Source organism: Rattus norvegicus, chromosome 1, assembly GCF_021556685.1.
Source record: "Rattus norvegicus strain SHRSP/BbbUtx chromosome 1, alternate assembly SHRSP_T2T, whole genome shotgun sequence".
Lineage (NCBI taxonomy): Eukaryota > Metazoa > Chordata > Mammalia > Rodentia > Muridae > Rattus > Rattus norvegicus.
Genome location: NC_141534.1, coordinates 42,883,460 through 42,895,476, shown reverse-complemented (window position 1 = coordinate 42,895,476; position 12,017 = coordinate 42,883,460). Strand labels below are relative to the sequence as shown.

The window sequence follows — 12,017 nt, the reverse complement described above, 5'->3', positions numbered from 1 at the left end:
GCTACGCGAGCGGAAGCTCTAGAGGACCGGAGGCGGTAGCCCGTCGAGCGGAAAGGGGTGCACAAAGTGGTCACGTGTTCAGGCAGTCACGTGTCCCAGCTGTCCAGCCTGAGGCTTTTAGTGCGCTTGCGCCGCAGCGGGGCAGGGCAGAGTGTGTTTCCGCAGGGGTTCCTACGGCGGGAGCGTGCGCGTGGGCGTCGCGGTCGTCTTCTCCGCGCACAGGTTAGTGCTTTTCACTTTCCCAGCCAAACGATTGGGGTTCGGCTACAGCCTCAGGATTTAGCTGGGCATTCAAAGCACCTAGGACAAACAATCCCGAGCCCGCGCGTTGGAAGCAGGGCATAGTAGTAGCTGCCAAGATGCATGAAATCACCTTGAACTTAGGAATTGGAAGACGTGCTCCCAAAGGTCAGCACTGCCTGCCCGCTGAATCTAACCTGGTTGCAACCGCCTTTTTAATTGATGTTATTATACATAACCAAAATACATATACAAAATACATATACAATGTATTTTGGCAATGTCCAGCACCACCCCCCAGCCCTCCCCTCAAAACGCCTAGGCCTACCCATGTCCCACTCCCAACTTAATGTCTTTTATATAAAACACTGAGTGCAGTTAGTGCTATCCTTAGGCACATGGGCAAATTATTCTTAAAGATAAATGCCCAAGGACGTCAACTACCCTGTGTTTCATTTTTAAAATTTAGTTGACACTTCTGTGTCCAAGGACACTACTGTCATTGAACCTGTTTTGAGGAGAGACAAAAATCTCCTTTATTGCTTTCTGATATCATTGTCGCTATCATATATATATATATATGTGTATATACATATATATATATATGTGTGTGTGTGTGTACACACACACACACACACACACACACACATTTATTTGCCACTCCAAGTATGAGGGGTATTTCCCCATTTCCAGAGCTTTCATAATGCATGACACACAGTAAGGACTCAGTTTATAGCCATTGCATGAATTAAGAAACTAAAAATACAAGGTATGTAAGTGATGCTAAACACAGGAACAAAGTAAACAATGGTGAGAGAATGGGTGGGTGTTGGTTATAAATATTAATCCTGTCACTCGGGAGGCAGAGGCCAGCCTAGTCTACAAAGCAAGTTCCAGGAGTGCTGTGGCTGTTATAACAGAGAAACCCAGTCTTGAAAATCCAAATTGGGGGGTTGGGGATTTAGCTCAGCAGTAGAGCGCTTGCCTAGGAAGCACAAGGCAATTGGATGGGTGTTGGTTATATGTATTATACCAAGTCATTGAGGAAGACCTGGAAGAGACAAGGGAGGGAGTCTTATAAGTCCTTGGGAAGAGAGCTTGAGGCCGGTAAGTGGAAAGGGCCGGAAAGGCCCAGGGGGCCTAGAAAGCAGGCCTTCCTATAGGAAATGCCACTGCAGTGCAGAAGGCCGGGAAAGGATAAGCTCTGAAGGTTGTCGTAGGCGCTTTGGTTTTTATTGTAAATGGAAATCATCAAATTTAACCGTGGAAAAGGATAGGATTCTAGTTAAGGTCTCAGGACTTTTGCTGAAGTCCATTGTGAATTAGCTGTAGGAGGCTGAGACCAGAATCAGGGGACCGGCGTGCTAGTTGGCCTCCATGTGACAAGCTACCTGAAGGGAGGAGGGCTTGCTACTCAGCTACGGTCTGTCGTGGCAGATTGGACATGGAGGCAGAAGTGGGAGCAGGCAGGAGCATGCATGCTCAGCTAGAAAGCAGCTGATGAGAGAGGGCAGCCAACGCCATGCTGTAGCCACGTTTCAGTAGGTCTTACTCCTCTTCACCTGCTCCAGAAAAGTCTGTCGCAGACATAGGAGTGCATCCACAGTGGTTCTACAGCTAGTCAGATGAAGGCCAACCGTCACAAACAGGTACGTGGCTATTATAATCACCACTGGAAAAAGCCAGAAACTTGGGCCAGGTGGTAAAGGTGTTTGTGGTGGGTACTCGTCAGAAAAGGCCAGTGGGGTTTACTGACAGATTGAGTATGGGGACTGAAGAGAAAACTTGAAGCCACTTCTGGGTTTAGGGCTTATGCAAATACAAGCGTATGATTGGCACTTGAATATGGAAGCGCGTGGTTCCAATTGGAACCAATATGGAAGCCATAATGGTTTTGTGGACGAGTCCAGATGCCCAGTTTTGAGCTTGTTACATCATTGGTGCTCTGAGTGATTTAGAGATAAATATGTATGACTCATCATGATGGCTGAGGAATCATCTTGTAGAACTTTCACTTTCTATTTTGTTAGTGGAGGAGGAATTGAGGTCATTATTGAGAATGAGAAACTAGGTGGAGACCTGGAAATTGGTGGGGGTTGCTCAGTAGAATATGGCAGAGAGAGGGTCCTGACATTGTAGAAGACCCAGAGTGGTCCTGGCTGGAGAGGCAGCTAGGAGGTGGTGGCTGTCTCCAGTGTGCTGCAAGAGTGTAGGCCCAAATGAGGTGAATCCTGCTGAGTCAGGATTGAGGTTATGCCAGTGGCTGAGGAAGAGGGATGTGGGGTTCATAGTGAATGGGAGGATTATAGGAATAGACATGGAACATTAGCTGGGTGTCGAGGAAGTGGAAATCAGGAAAGACTGGAAATTGTAGGTCCTGCTGAAGGGGAGAGCTGTTGGCTTTGGGTAGTAGAAGGAATGGACAGGAAATAGGTGGAGTCTGGGGAGTAATGGCCAAAATCCAGAATGTGGGATGAGTCCAGATCTTAGGCTTTGTAGATGCTGAATTTATAGAAGAGTGAGTAAAATTAACTTTCATAACATTTAACCCCTTCTGATGGTGTTTTCCAGGTAACTAAGACAGTGGTAAGAGCATAGTCCTTGCAACACGGAAAGCTGAGGTGGCCTTTTCACTTTGTTTTCATTGGGGGTGGGAGGTGGAGTTTCAACATATAACACAGTGTATGGAGGTCAGTCAGAGACAACCACAGGAACCAATTCTCTCTTACCATGTGACTTTTGGGTATTGAACTTAGGCCATCAGGTGTAACAGCAGGATGTTTACCCACTGAGCCTAACTGAACAACTAGCCTTTAGACCCCAGTCTTCCCCTATATTGTGAGGTAAAACAGAGCATTTAGAATGTAGAAGATACTGGAACATCACGTCTGAGTCTTTCTCTGCTTTTTCTTCACAGCATTAGCAGAGACACGTTTCTGAGTCACCTGACTATATGACACTCTTATTTCACAGCCCAGACCTCCCCAGCTGTGGAACCTGTAGGATCCTTTAACGTGCTTTTTTGTATCTCGATAGTTTTTCACCCTTATCTCCTGTAGCTCACTTCTTCCTTTGCTGAAGTTGCAGCCCGTTTATTAGATAAATAATTCGGTGTACCTGGCCTGGTTGCTTTGCTAATCTCTCTGTCCTTTCATGCAAATGTTACCCGAGTGTACCACACTCCTCATCCCCACGTGTTCCCTTGTCAAGACTGCATAGTATTTTGTGTGTCAAATTCTCTGGGTTTTCTGTGAATTATGAAGTCTCTGAATGATGCTTGAATCTTTGCCACCTAATTTTTAAGAATTGCTATTACTGATTACTATGGGCTTGCTTTTAAAAGAGCGTACTATTTTATATTTTAAGTACAGGAGGGAAATTACACATAGCAGCCCATTTCCTTCGGGGCCTGTGTGTGCCTGTCTAATATGCCGAACTGTCTAATTTGTCTGTAATATGTCTGATAGCCTACTCCTATGCCCAGCCCCGGCCTGAAAACACCTTCCCCCCTGAGAGATGAAAGCCATGTCAGTCTTTCCGGGAGCCTTTCCAGTAGAACTGAGCGAGCTCTTTCTGTTTGCTTGGTGTCTTGTACTCATCTCTGTGGTTTGGTCTCTTCCATGACTTTTCAATGAAGAGGAGAAAATGCCTGTCTTCTCAAACATGTGGGGCAGGCGCTGAATGGGTGTTCCTTCTGTCTCTGTTTTAATCTTTGCCTCCCTATTCCCTGCCAAGGGTATTCTTGTTCCCCTTTTAAAGAAGGAATGCAGGATTCGCATTTTGGTCATACTTCTTGAGTTTCATTTGTTCTAGGCATCTAGGGTAAGTCAAGCATTTGGGCTAATAGCCACTTATCAATGAGTGCATACCATGTATGTCTTTCTGTGTTTGGGTTACCTCACTCAGGATGATAGTTTCCAGTTCCATCCATTTGTCTGAATTTCATAAAGTCATTGTTTTTGATAGCTGAGTAATATTCCATTGTGTAGATGTACCACATTTTTTGTATCCATTCCTCTGTTGAAGGGCATCTGGGTTCTTTCCAGCTTCTGGCTATTATAAATAAGGCTGCTATGAACATAGTTGGAGCATGTGTCTTTGTTATATGTTGGGGCATCTTTTGGGTATTTGCCCAAGAGAGGTAGAGATGGTTCCTCAGGTAGTTCAATGTCCAATTTTCTGAGGAACCTCCAGACTGATTTCCAGAATGGTTGTACCAGTCTGCAATCCCACCAACAATGGAGGAGGGTTCCTCTTTCTCCACATCCTCGCCAGCATTTGCTGTCACCTGAGTTTTTGATCTTAGCCATTCTCACTGGTGTGAGGTGAAATCTCAGGGTTGTTTTGATTTGCATTTCCCTTATGACTACAGATGTTGAACATTACTTTAGGTGTTTCTCAGCCATTCGACATTCCTCAGCTGTGAATTCTTTGTTTAGCTCTGAACCCCATTTTTTTTAATTTCTTTTTTTTCGGAGCTGGGGACCGAACCCAGGGCCTTGCGCTTCCTAGGCGAGCGCTCTACCACTGAGCCAAATCCCCAACCCCTGAACCCCATTTTTTAATAGGGTTATTTGTCTCCCTGCGGTCTAACTTCTTGAGTTCTTTGTATATTTTGGATATAAGCCCTCTATCAGTTGTAGGATTGGAAAAGATCTTTTCCCAATCTGTTGGTTGTCATTTTGTCCTAACAACACTGTCCTTTGCCTTACAGAAGCTTTGCAGTTTTATGAGATCCCATTTGTCGATTCTTGATCTTGGGGCATAAGCCATTGGTGTTTTGTTCAGGAAATTTTCTCCAGTGCCCATGTGTTCGAGATGCTTCCCCACTTTTCTTCTATTAGTTTGAGTGTATCTGGTTTGATGTGGAGGTCCTTGATCCACTTGGATTTAAGCTTTGTAGAGGGTGCTAAGCATGGATTAATCTGCATTCTTCTACATGCTGACCTCCAGTTGAACCCAGCAGCATTTGCTGAAAATGCTATCTTTTTTCCATTGGATGATTTTGGCTACTTTGTCAAAAATCAAGTGACCATAAGTGTGTGGGTTCATTTCTGGGTCTTCAACTCTATTCCAGTGGTCTATCTGTCTGTCTCTGTAAAAATACCATGCAGTTTTTTATCACTATTGCTCTGTAATACTGCTTGAGATCAGGGATAGTGATTCCCCCAGAAGTCCTTTTATTGTTGAGGATAGTTTTAGCTATCCTGGGTTTTTTGTTATTCCAGATGAATTTGCAAATTGTTCTGTCCAACTCTCTGAAGAATTGGATTGGTATTTTGATGGGGATTGCATTGAATCTGTAGATCGCTTTTGGTAAAATGGCCATTTTTACTATATTAATCCTGCCAATCCATGAGCATGGGAGATCTTTCTGTCTTCTGAGGTCTTCTTCAATTTCTTTCTTTGGAGGCTTGAAGTTCTTATCATACAGATCTTTCACTTGCTTGGTTAAAGTCACACCGAGGTATTTTATATTATTTGGGACTATTATGAAGGGTGTCATTTCCTTAATTTCTTTCTCGGCTTGTTTCTCTTCTGTGTAGAGGAAGGCTACTGATTTATTTGAGTTAATTTTATACCCAGCCACTTTGCTGAAGGTCTTTATCAGGTTTAGTAGTTCTCTGGTGGAACTTTTGGGATCACTTAAATGTACTATCATATCCTCTGCAAATAGTGATATTTTGATTTCTTCTTTTCCAATCTGTATCCCTTTGCTCTCCTTTTGTTGTCTGATTGCTCTGGCTAGAACTTCAAGAATTATATTGAATAAGTAGGGAGAGAGTGGGCAGTCTTGTCTAATCCCTGATTTTAGTGGGATTGCTTCAAGTTTCTCTCCATTTAGTTTAATGTTAGCTACTGGTTTGCTGTATATGGCTTTTACTATGTTTAAGTATGGTCCTTGAATTCCTATTCTTTCTAGGACTTTTATCATGAAGGGGTGTTGAATTTTGTCAAATGCTTTCTCAGCATCTAATGAAATGATTATGTGGTTTTGTTCTTTCAGTGTGTTTATATAATGGATTACGTTGATGGTTTTCCGTATATTAAACCATCCCTGCATGCCTGGGATGAAGCCTACTTGATCATGGTGGATGATTGTTTTGATGTACTCTTGATTTGTTTTGCCAGAATTTTATTGAGTATTTTTGCATCGCTATTCATAAGGGAAATTGGTCTGAAGTTCTCTTTCTTTGTTGGGTCTTTGTGTGGTTTAGGTATAAGAGTAAGTGTGGCTTCATAGAAGGAATTCTGTAGTTCTCCATCTTTTTCAATTTTGTGGAATAGTTTGGATAGTAGTATTGGTATGAGGTCTTCTATGAAGGTCTGATAGAATTCTGCACTAAACCTGTCTGGACCTGGGCTCTTTTTGGTTGGGAGACCTTTAATGACTGCTTCTATTTCGTTAGGAGTTATGGGGTTGTTTAAATGGTTTATCTGTTCCTGATTTAACTTCGGTACCTGGTATCTGTCTAGGAAATTGTCCATTTCCTGCAGATTTTCAAGTTTTGTTGAATATAGGTTTTTATAGTAAGATCTGATGATTTTTTTGAATTTCCTCTTAATCTGTAATTATGTCTCTTTTTTCATTTCTGATTTTGTTAATTTGGACACACTCTCTGTGTCCTCTCGTTAGTCTGGCTAAGGGTTTAATCAATATTGATTTTCTCAAAGAACCAACTTTTGGTTCTGTTGATTATTTGTATGGTCCTTTTTGTTTCTACTTGGTTGATTTCAGCTCTGAGTTTGATTATTTCCTGCCTTCTACTCCTGCTGGGTGTATTTGCTTCTTTTTGTTCTAGAGCTTTTAGATGTGCTGTCAAGCTGCTGATATATGCTCTCTCCTGCAGGCACTCTTTCTGCAGGCACTCAGCTATGAGTTTTCCTCTTAGCACAGCTTTCATTGTGTCCCATAAGTTTGGGTATGTTGTACCTTCATTTTCATTAAATTCTAAGAAGTCTTTAATTTCTTTATTTCTTCCTTGACCAGATTATCATTGAGTAGAGCATTGTTCAACTTCCATGTATATGTGGGCGTTCTTCCTTTATTGTCATTGAAGACTGGCTTTAGCCCGTGGTGGTCTGATAGGACGCATGGGATTATTTCTATCTTTCTGTATCTGTTGAGGCCTGTTTTATGACCTATTATATTATCAATTTTGGAGAAAGTACCATGAAGTGGTGAGAAGAAGGTATATCCTTTTGTTTTAGGATAGAATGTTCTATAAATATCTGTTATGTCCATTTGGTTCATGACTTTCCTTAGTCTGTCTATGTCTCTGTTTAATTTCTGTTTCCATGATCTGTCCATTGGTGAGAGTGGGGTGTTGAAATCTCCTACTATTATTGTGTGAGGTGCAATGTGTGTTTTGAGCTTTAGTAAGGTTTCTTTAATGTATGTAAGTGCCCTTGTATTTGGAGCATAGATATTTAGGATTGAGAGTTCACCTTGGTGGATTTTTCCTTTGATGAATATGAAGTGTCCTTCCTTATCTTTTTTGATGACTTTTAGTTTAAAATCAATTTTATTCAATATTAGAATGGCTACTCCAGCTTCCTTCTTCAGACCATTTGCTTGGAAAGTTGTTTTCCAGTCTTTCACTCTGAGTTAGTGTCTGTCTTTGTCTCCGAGGTATGTTTCCTGTATTTAGCAGGTCCTCATTGCGTATCCAGTTTGTTAATCTATGTCTTGTTATTGGGGAGTTGAGACCATTGATATTAAGAGATATTAAGGAATAGTGATTATTGCTTCCTGCTTTATTCATATTTGGGTGTGAGATTACGTTTGTGTGCTTTTCTTCTCTTTGTTTTGTTGCCAAGCTGATTGTTTCTTGCTTTTTCTAGGGTGTAGCTTGCCTCTTTATGTTGGGCTTTACCATTTATTATCCTTTGTAGCGCTGGATTTGTAGAAAGATATTGTGTAAATTTGGTTTTGTCATGGAATATCTTGGTTTCTCCATCTCTGTTAATTGGGAGTTTTGCAGGATACAGTAACCTGGGCTGGCATTTGTGTTCTCTTAGGGTCTGTATGACATCTGTCCAGGATCTTCTGGCTTTCATAGTCTCTGGTGAGAAGTCTGGTGTGAATCTGATAGGTCTGCCTTTATATGTTACTTGACCTTTTTCCCTACTGCTTTTAATATTCTTTCTTTATTTTGTGCATCTGGTGTTTTGACTATTATGTGACAGAAGGAGTTTCTTTTCTGGTCCAATCTATTTGGCTTTCTGTAGGCTTTTTGTATGTTTATGGGCATCTCGTTCTTTTTTTTTTTTTTTTTTTTTTTTTTGGTTCTTTTTTTCGGAGCTGGGGACCGAACCCAGGGCCTTGCGCTTCCTAGGTAAGCGCTCTACCACTGAGCTAAATCCCCAGCCCCTCTCGTTCTTTAGGTTAGGAAAGTTTTCTTGTATGATTTTGTTGAAGATATTTACTGGTCCTTTGAGCTGGGAGTCTTCACTCTCTTCTATACCTATTATCCTTAGGTTTGATCTTCTCATTGAGTCCTGGATTTCCTGTGTGTTTTGGACCAGTAGCTTTTTCTGTTTTACATTATCTTTGACCGTTGTGTTGATGATTTCTATGGAATCTTCTGCTCCTGAGATTCTCTCTTCTATCTCTTGCATTCTGTTAGTGATGCTTGTATCTGCGGCTCCTTGTCTCTTCCTTTGGTTTTCTATATCCAGGGTTGTTTCCCTTTGTGCTTTCTTGATTGCTTCTATTTCCATTTTTAATTCCTTCACCTGTTTGATTGTGTTTTCCTGGAATTCTTTCAGGGATTTTGGTGATTCCTCTCTATAGGCTTCTGCTTGTTTATTTATGTTTTCCTGCGTTTCTCTAAGGGAGTTCTTCATGTCTTTCTTGAAGTCCTCCAGCATCATGATCAAATGGGATTTTAAATCTAAATCTTGCTTTTCTGGTGTTTTGGATATTCAGTGTTTGCTTTGGTGGGAGAATTGGGCTCCGATGATGCCATGTAGTCTTGGCTTCTGTTGCTTGGGTTCCTGCACTTGCCTCTTGCCATCAGGTTGTCTCTGGTGTTACCTTGTTCTGCTATTTCTGACAGTGGCTAGACCGTCCTATAAGGCCTGGGTGTCAGGAATGCTGTAGACCTGTTTTCCTGTTTTCTTTCAGCCAATTGTGTGAACAGAGTGTTCTGCTTTCGGGCGTGTAGTCTTTCCTGCCTACTGGTCTTCAGCTGTTCCTGTGGGACTGTGTCCTGAGTCCACCAGGCAGGTCGCTTGGAGCAGAAAAGTTGGTCTTACCTGTGGTCCCTCGGCTCAAGTTGCTCGTGAGGGCAGCAACCAGGAGGGCCTGTGCCGCCTTTTCCTGGAGCCCCCGTGCACCGGAGTCTTAGATGGCATTACGTGTTTTCCTCCGGAGTCAGAAATGTGGGCAGAGTGTAGTCTCTTCTGGCCTCCCAGGCGTGTCTGCCCCTCTGAAGGTTTAGCTCTCCCTCCCACGGGATTTGGGTGCAGAGAGCTGTTGATCAGTCCCTTCAGGTCCAGGCGGTGTCTGGACCGTGGGGGACCTGCTGCTTTAGTGCCCCTGTCTTCCAGTTCCCAGAGGCCATATACAGTTTCCTCTTGGGCCAGGGATGTGGGAGGGGTGGGCAGTATTGGTTTTCTCTCCCGCTCTGCAGTCTCAGGAGTACCCACCTGTCCGGTCGGTGAGCTCTCTCTCCCACGGGGTTTGGGAGCAAGGAGCTGTGAGCCGGGATCCAGGTTATGATATTTCTGTTTTACAATTTTTGTGAGTGTTTTGTTTGGTTTTATGAATGTTTATACAGCATGTACGTGTCAGAAGAGGGCATCAGATTCCCTAGAACTGGAGTTAGGCAGTTGTGAGCTACCATGTAGATTCTGGAAATTGAACTTGGGGCTTCTACAAGAACAAGTGCTGGGCCTGGTGTGGATTGCACAAGTCTTTAGGCCTCACATTCAGGAGGCAGACACAACCAGATCTTTATGAGTTTGAGGCCAGTCTCCTCTACATAGTGAGTTTGCACTCCTGGCCAGGTAGGGCTGCATAGTGTGACGATACCAAACAGAAAAGAGCTAATGCTCATAACTGCTGAGCCATCTCTCTAGCCCATGTTGGACAAATTTTTAACATAAAATATATTTCCTAAGGAAATACGTGTACTCTAAACATATATTTAAAACCCAACCTGACTTTTTAATTATTCTTCTTTCAGCCTAAGATGTGATCATGCCAGCCAGACAACTCCAAACCCTGGCAGGTTTGCACAGCATATCATCAAAGGCTCATCAGTGCCAGAGACTTACTAGGCTTACATTAAGACCACTTACAAAATTTGAAAGTACAGCATGCCACAACAGCCTGACAATACAGCAACATTTAGACTCATTCCTTCCGAGCATAACAGCTGACAGTTTGAATAAGCCCAAGATCCCGGAAACGAGCCGGGTAATATCAAACGCAAGCAGACTCTTTCCGTTAAACGCTGTCCATTGGTTGGATAGAAAAGAACATCGGCCAAGCATGCATGCCTTTGGGACTCACAGGAGCATGACCCACAAACCAAATTTCTTGTGTTCTAAGTGGTTTATAAAAGCAGTGAAAAGGCATCACTCGTCTGTATCAAATGAAGCCCTTGTTCCCAAACAAGACCTTCCACAGATCAAGAGGCCACTGAAAGCATCCCGGACCCGGCAACCATCCAGGACCAACCTTCCAGATCTGTCTGTGAATGAGGTAAAACCTACTAGCTCTGAGGCCCTTAAGTGCATCTGCCCTTGTGTACCCTCTAAACCAGTGTGTGTTGCACCATAGCCTTGCTGCTGACACAAGAACACTGGGCAACCAGCTCAGAATTCTGTATAAAACTTTTAAAGCCTACAAAAAGCTTAACTTGCTGGAGTCAATTGCCCATATCAGAAGTGTAGCACTGAGAAGCCTCATTATTCAGGAGGCTTAGTTAGGCCAGGGAGATCTAGAAGAGGGACTGCCATCCAGTCCCGAAAAGGATGAAGCTTCGAGAAACAACCTGTTTTTCTAAGAACTGAACCAGAAATGCATCTGAAGAGATTTAACTGCCAACCAGTGGGTGTTGCTAGCCTGTGGTGATTGCACAGGGTAAAGAAGTGACATATGAGGCAGTAGGGGCTTGACTATTTTACCCTCTGCAAGTACAAGGTGTTTCTTGTTTTGATTATTACTGTTACAGGGTTTCTGGAGATTTTTCAGATGCAATTTGCATCTGTCCTTTAAGCTATGAACAGTTTGGAGTCAGAGGCAAGGCCCTTGTGTCGATACCGTTAGCACATTCCTGCTGCTGCCTGCTGCAAACTGCCATCCCATCTTTGGCTCCCTTCACCCTTGGATGGTAGCATTTTCATGTTTTCCCTGTGTGGCTGGCATGTAGTCTGTTAGTTGTCTGCAAGAGGAGGGTGCTGCTTCTCACATTCTTCACTAGTTGCTGCTTATCTGACTTGGTTTCTTCTAGAGTTACACAGTCATGAGCTCTGTGTGTGTGTGTGTGTGCGCGCGCGTGCACGCACGCGCACACGCTAAGCAGTCAACCCTGGGTCCTTTGGAATAGCAGCCAGTGCTCCCAACTGCTAAGCCACCTCTAGCCCTTGCTTAGTTCCTTCCATTGGGTTACTCCCTGCACTTCTTAATGGATATCTCCTTGGTGTGAAAATATGTGTGGACACTGACATTTTCTTCCATTTTCTTCTACGCTGCTTATGAAACAGGGCAGAAGGTATAACTGACCCAGAAGAGGCTAGGCTGGCTGAATCCATCCTTTGAGAAG

General features: G+C 43.2%; 1 protein-coding gene across 15 annotated transcripts in view; it reads left to right on the top strand.

Annotated features, from left to right (window-relative positions):
* The first annotated feature begins 119 nt into the window (after positions 1 to 119).
* The window catches only part of Rmnd1 (required for meiotic nuclear division 1 homolog), a 34,546-nt gene continuing 22,648 nt past the window's right edge, over positions 120 to 12,017 (top strand). For 5 of the 15 annotated variants that reach the window (XR_015682771.1, XM_087650967.1, XM_087651012.1 and 2 more), the window contains exons 1-2: positions 120 to 222; positions 10,434 to 10,954. Coding sequence is in view for 10 of the 15 variants with exons in the window: in XM_087650967.1 (XP_087507093.1) it covers positions 10,448 to 10,954 (507 nt within the window). In the remaining 5 variants the exon portion in view is untranslated. Of the gene's footprint in view, positions 409 to 1,811; positions 1,890 to 3,096; positions 3,240 to 10,433; positions 10,955 to 12,017 lie in introns of those variants that run through there. The other 10 variants (XM_087650978.1, XM_087650962.1, XM_087651018.1 and 7 more) reach the window with 5 other exon arrangements.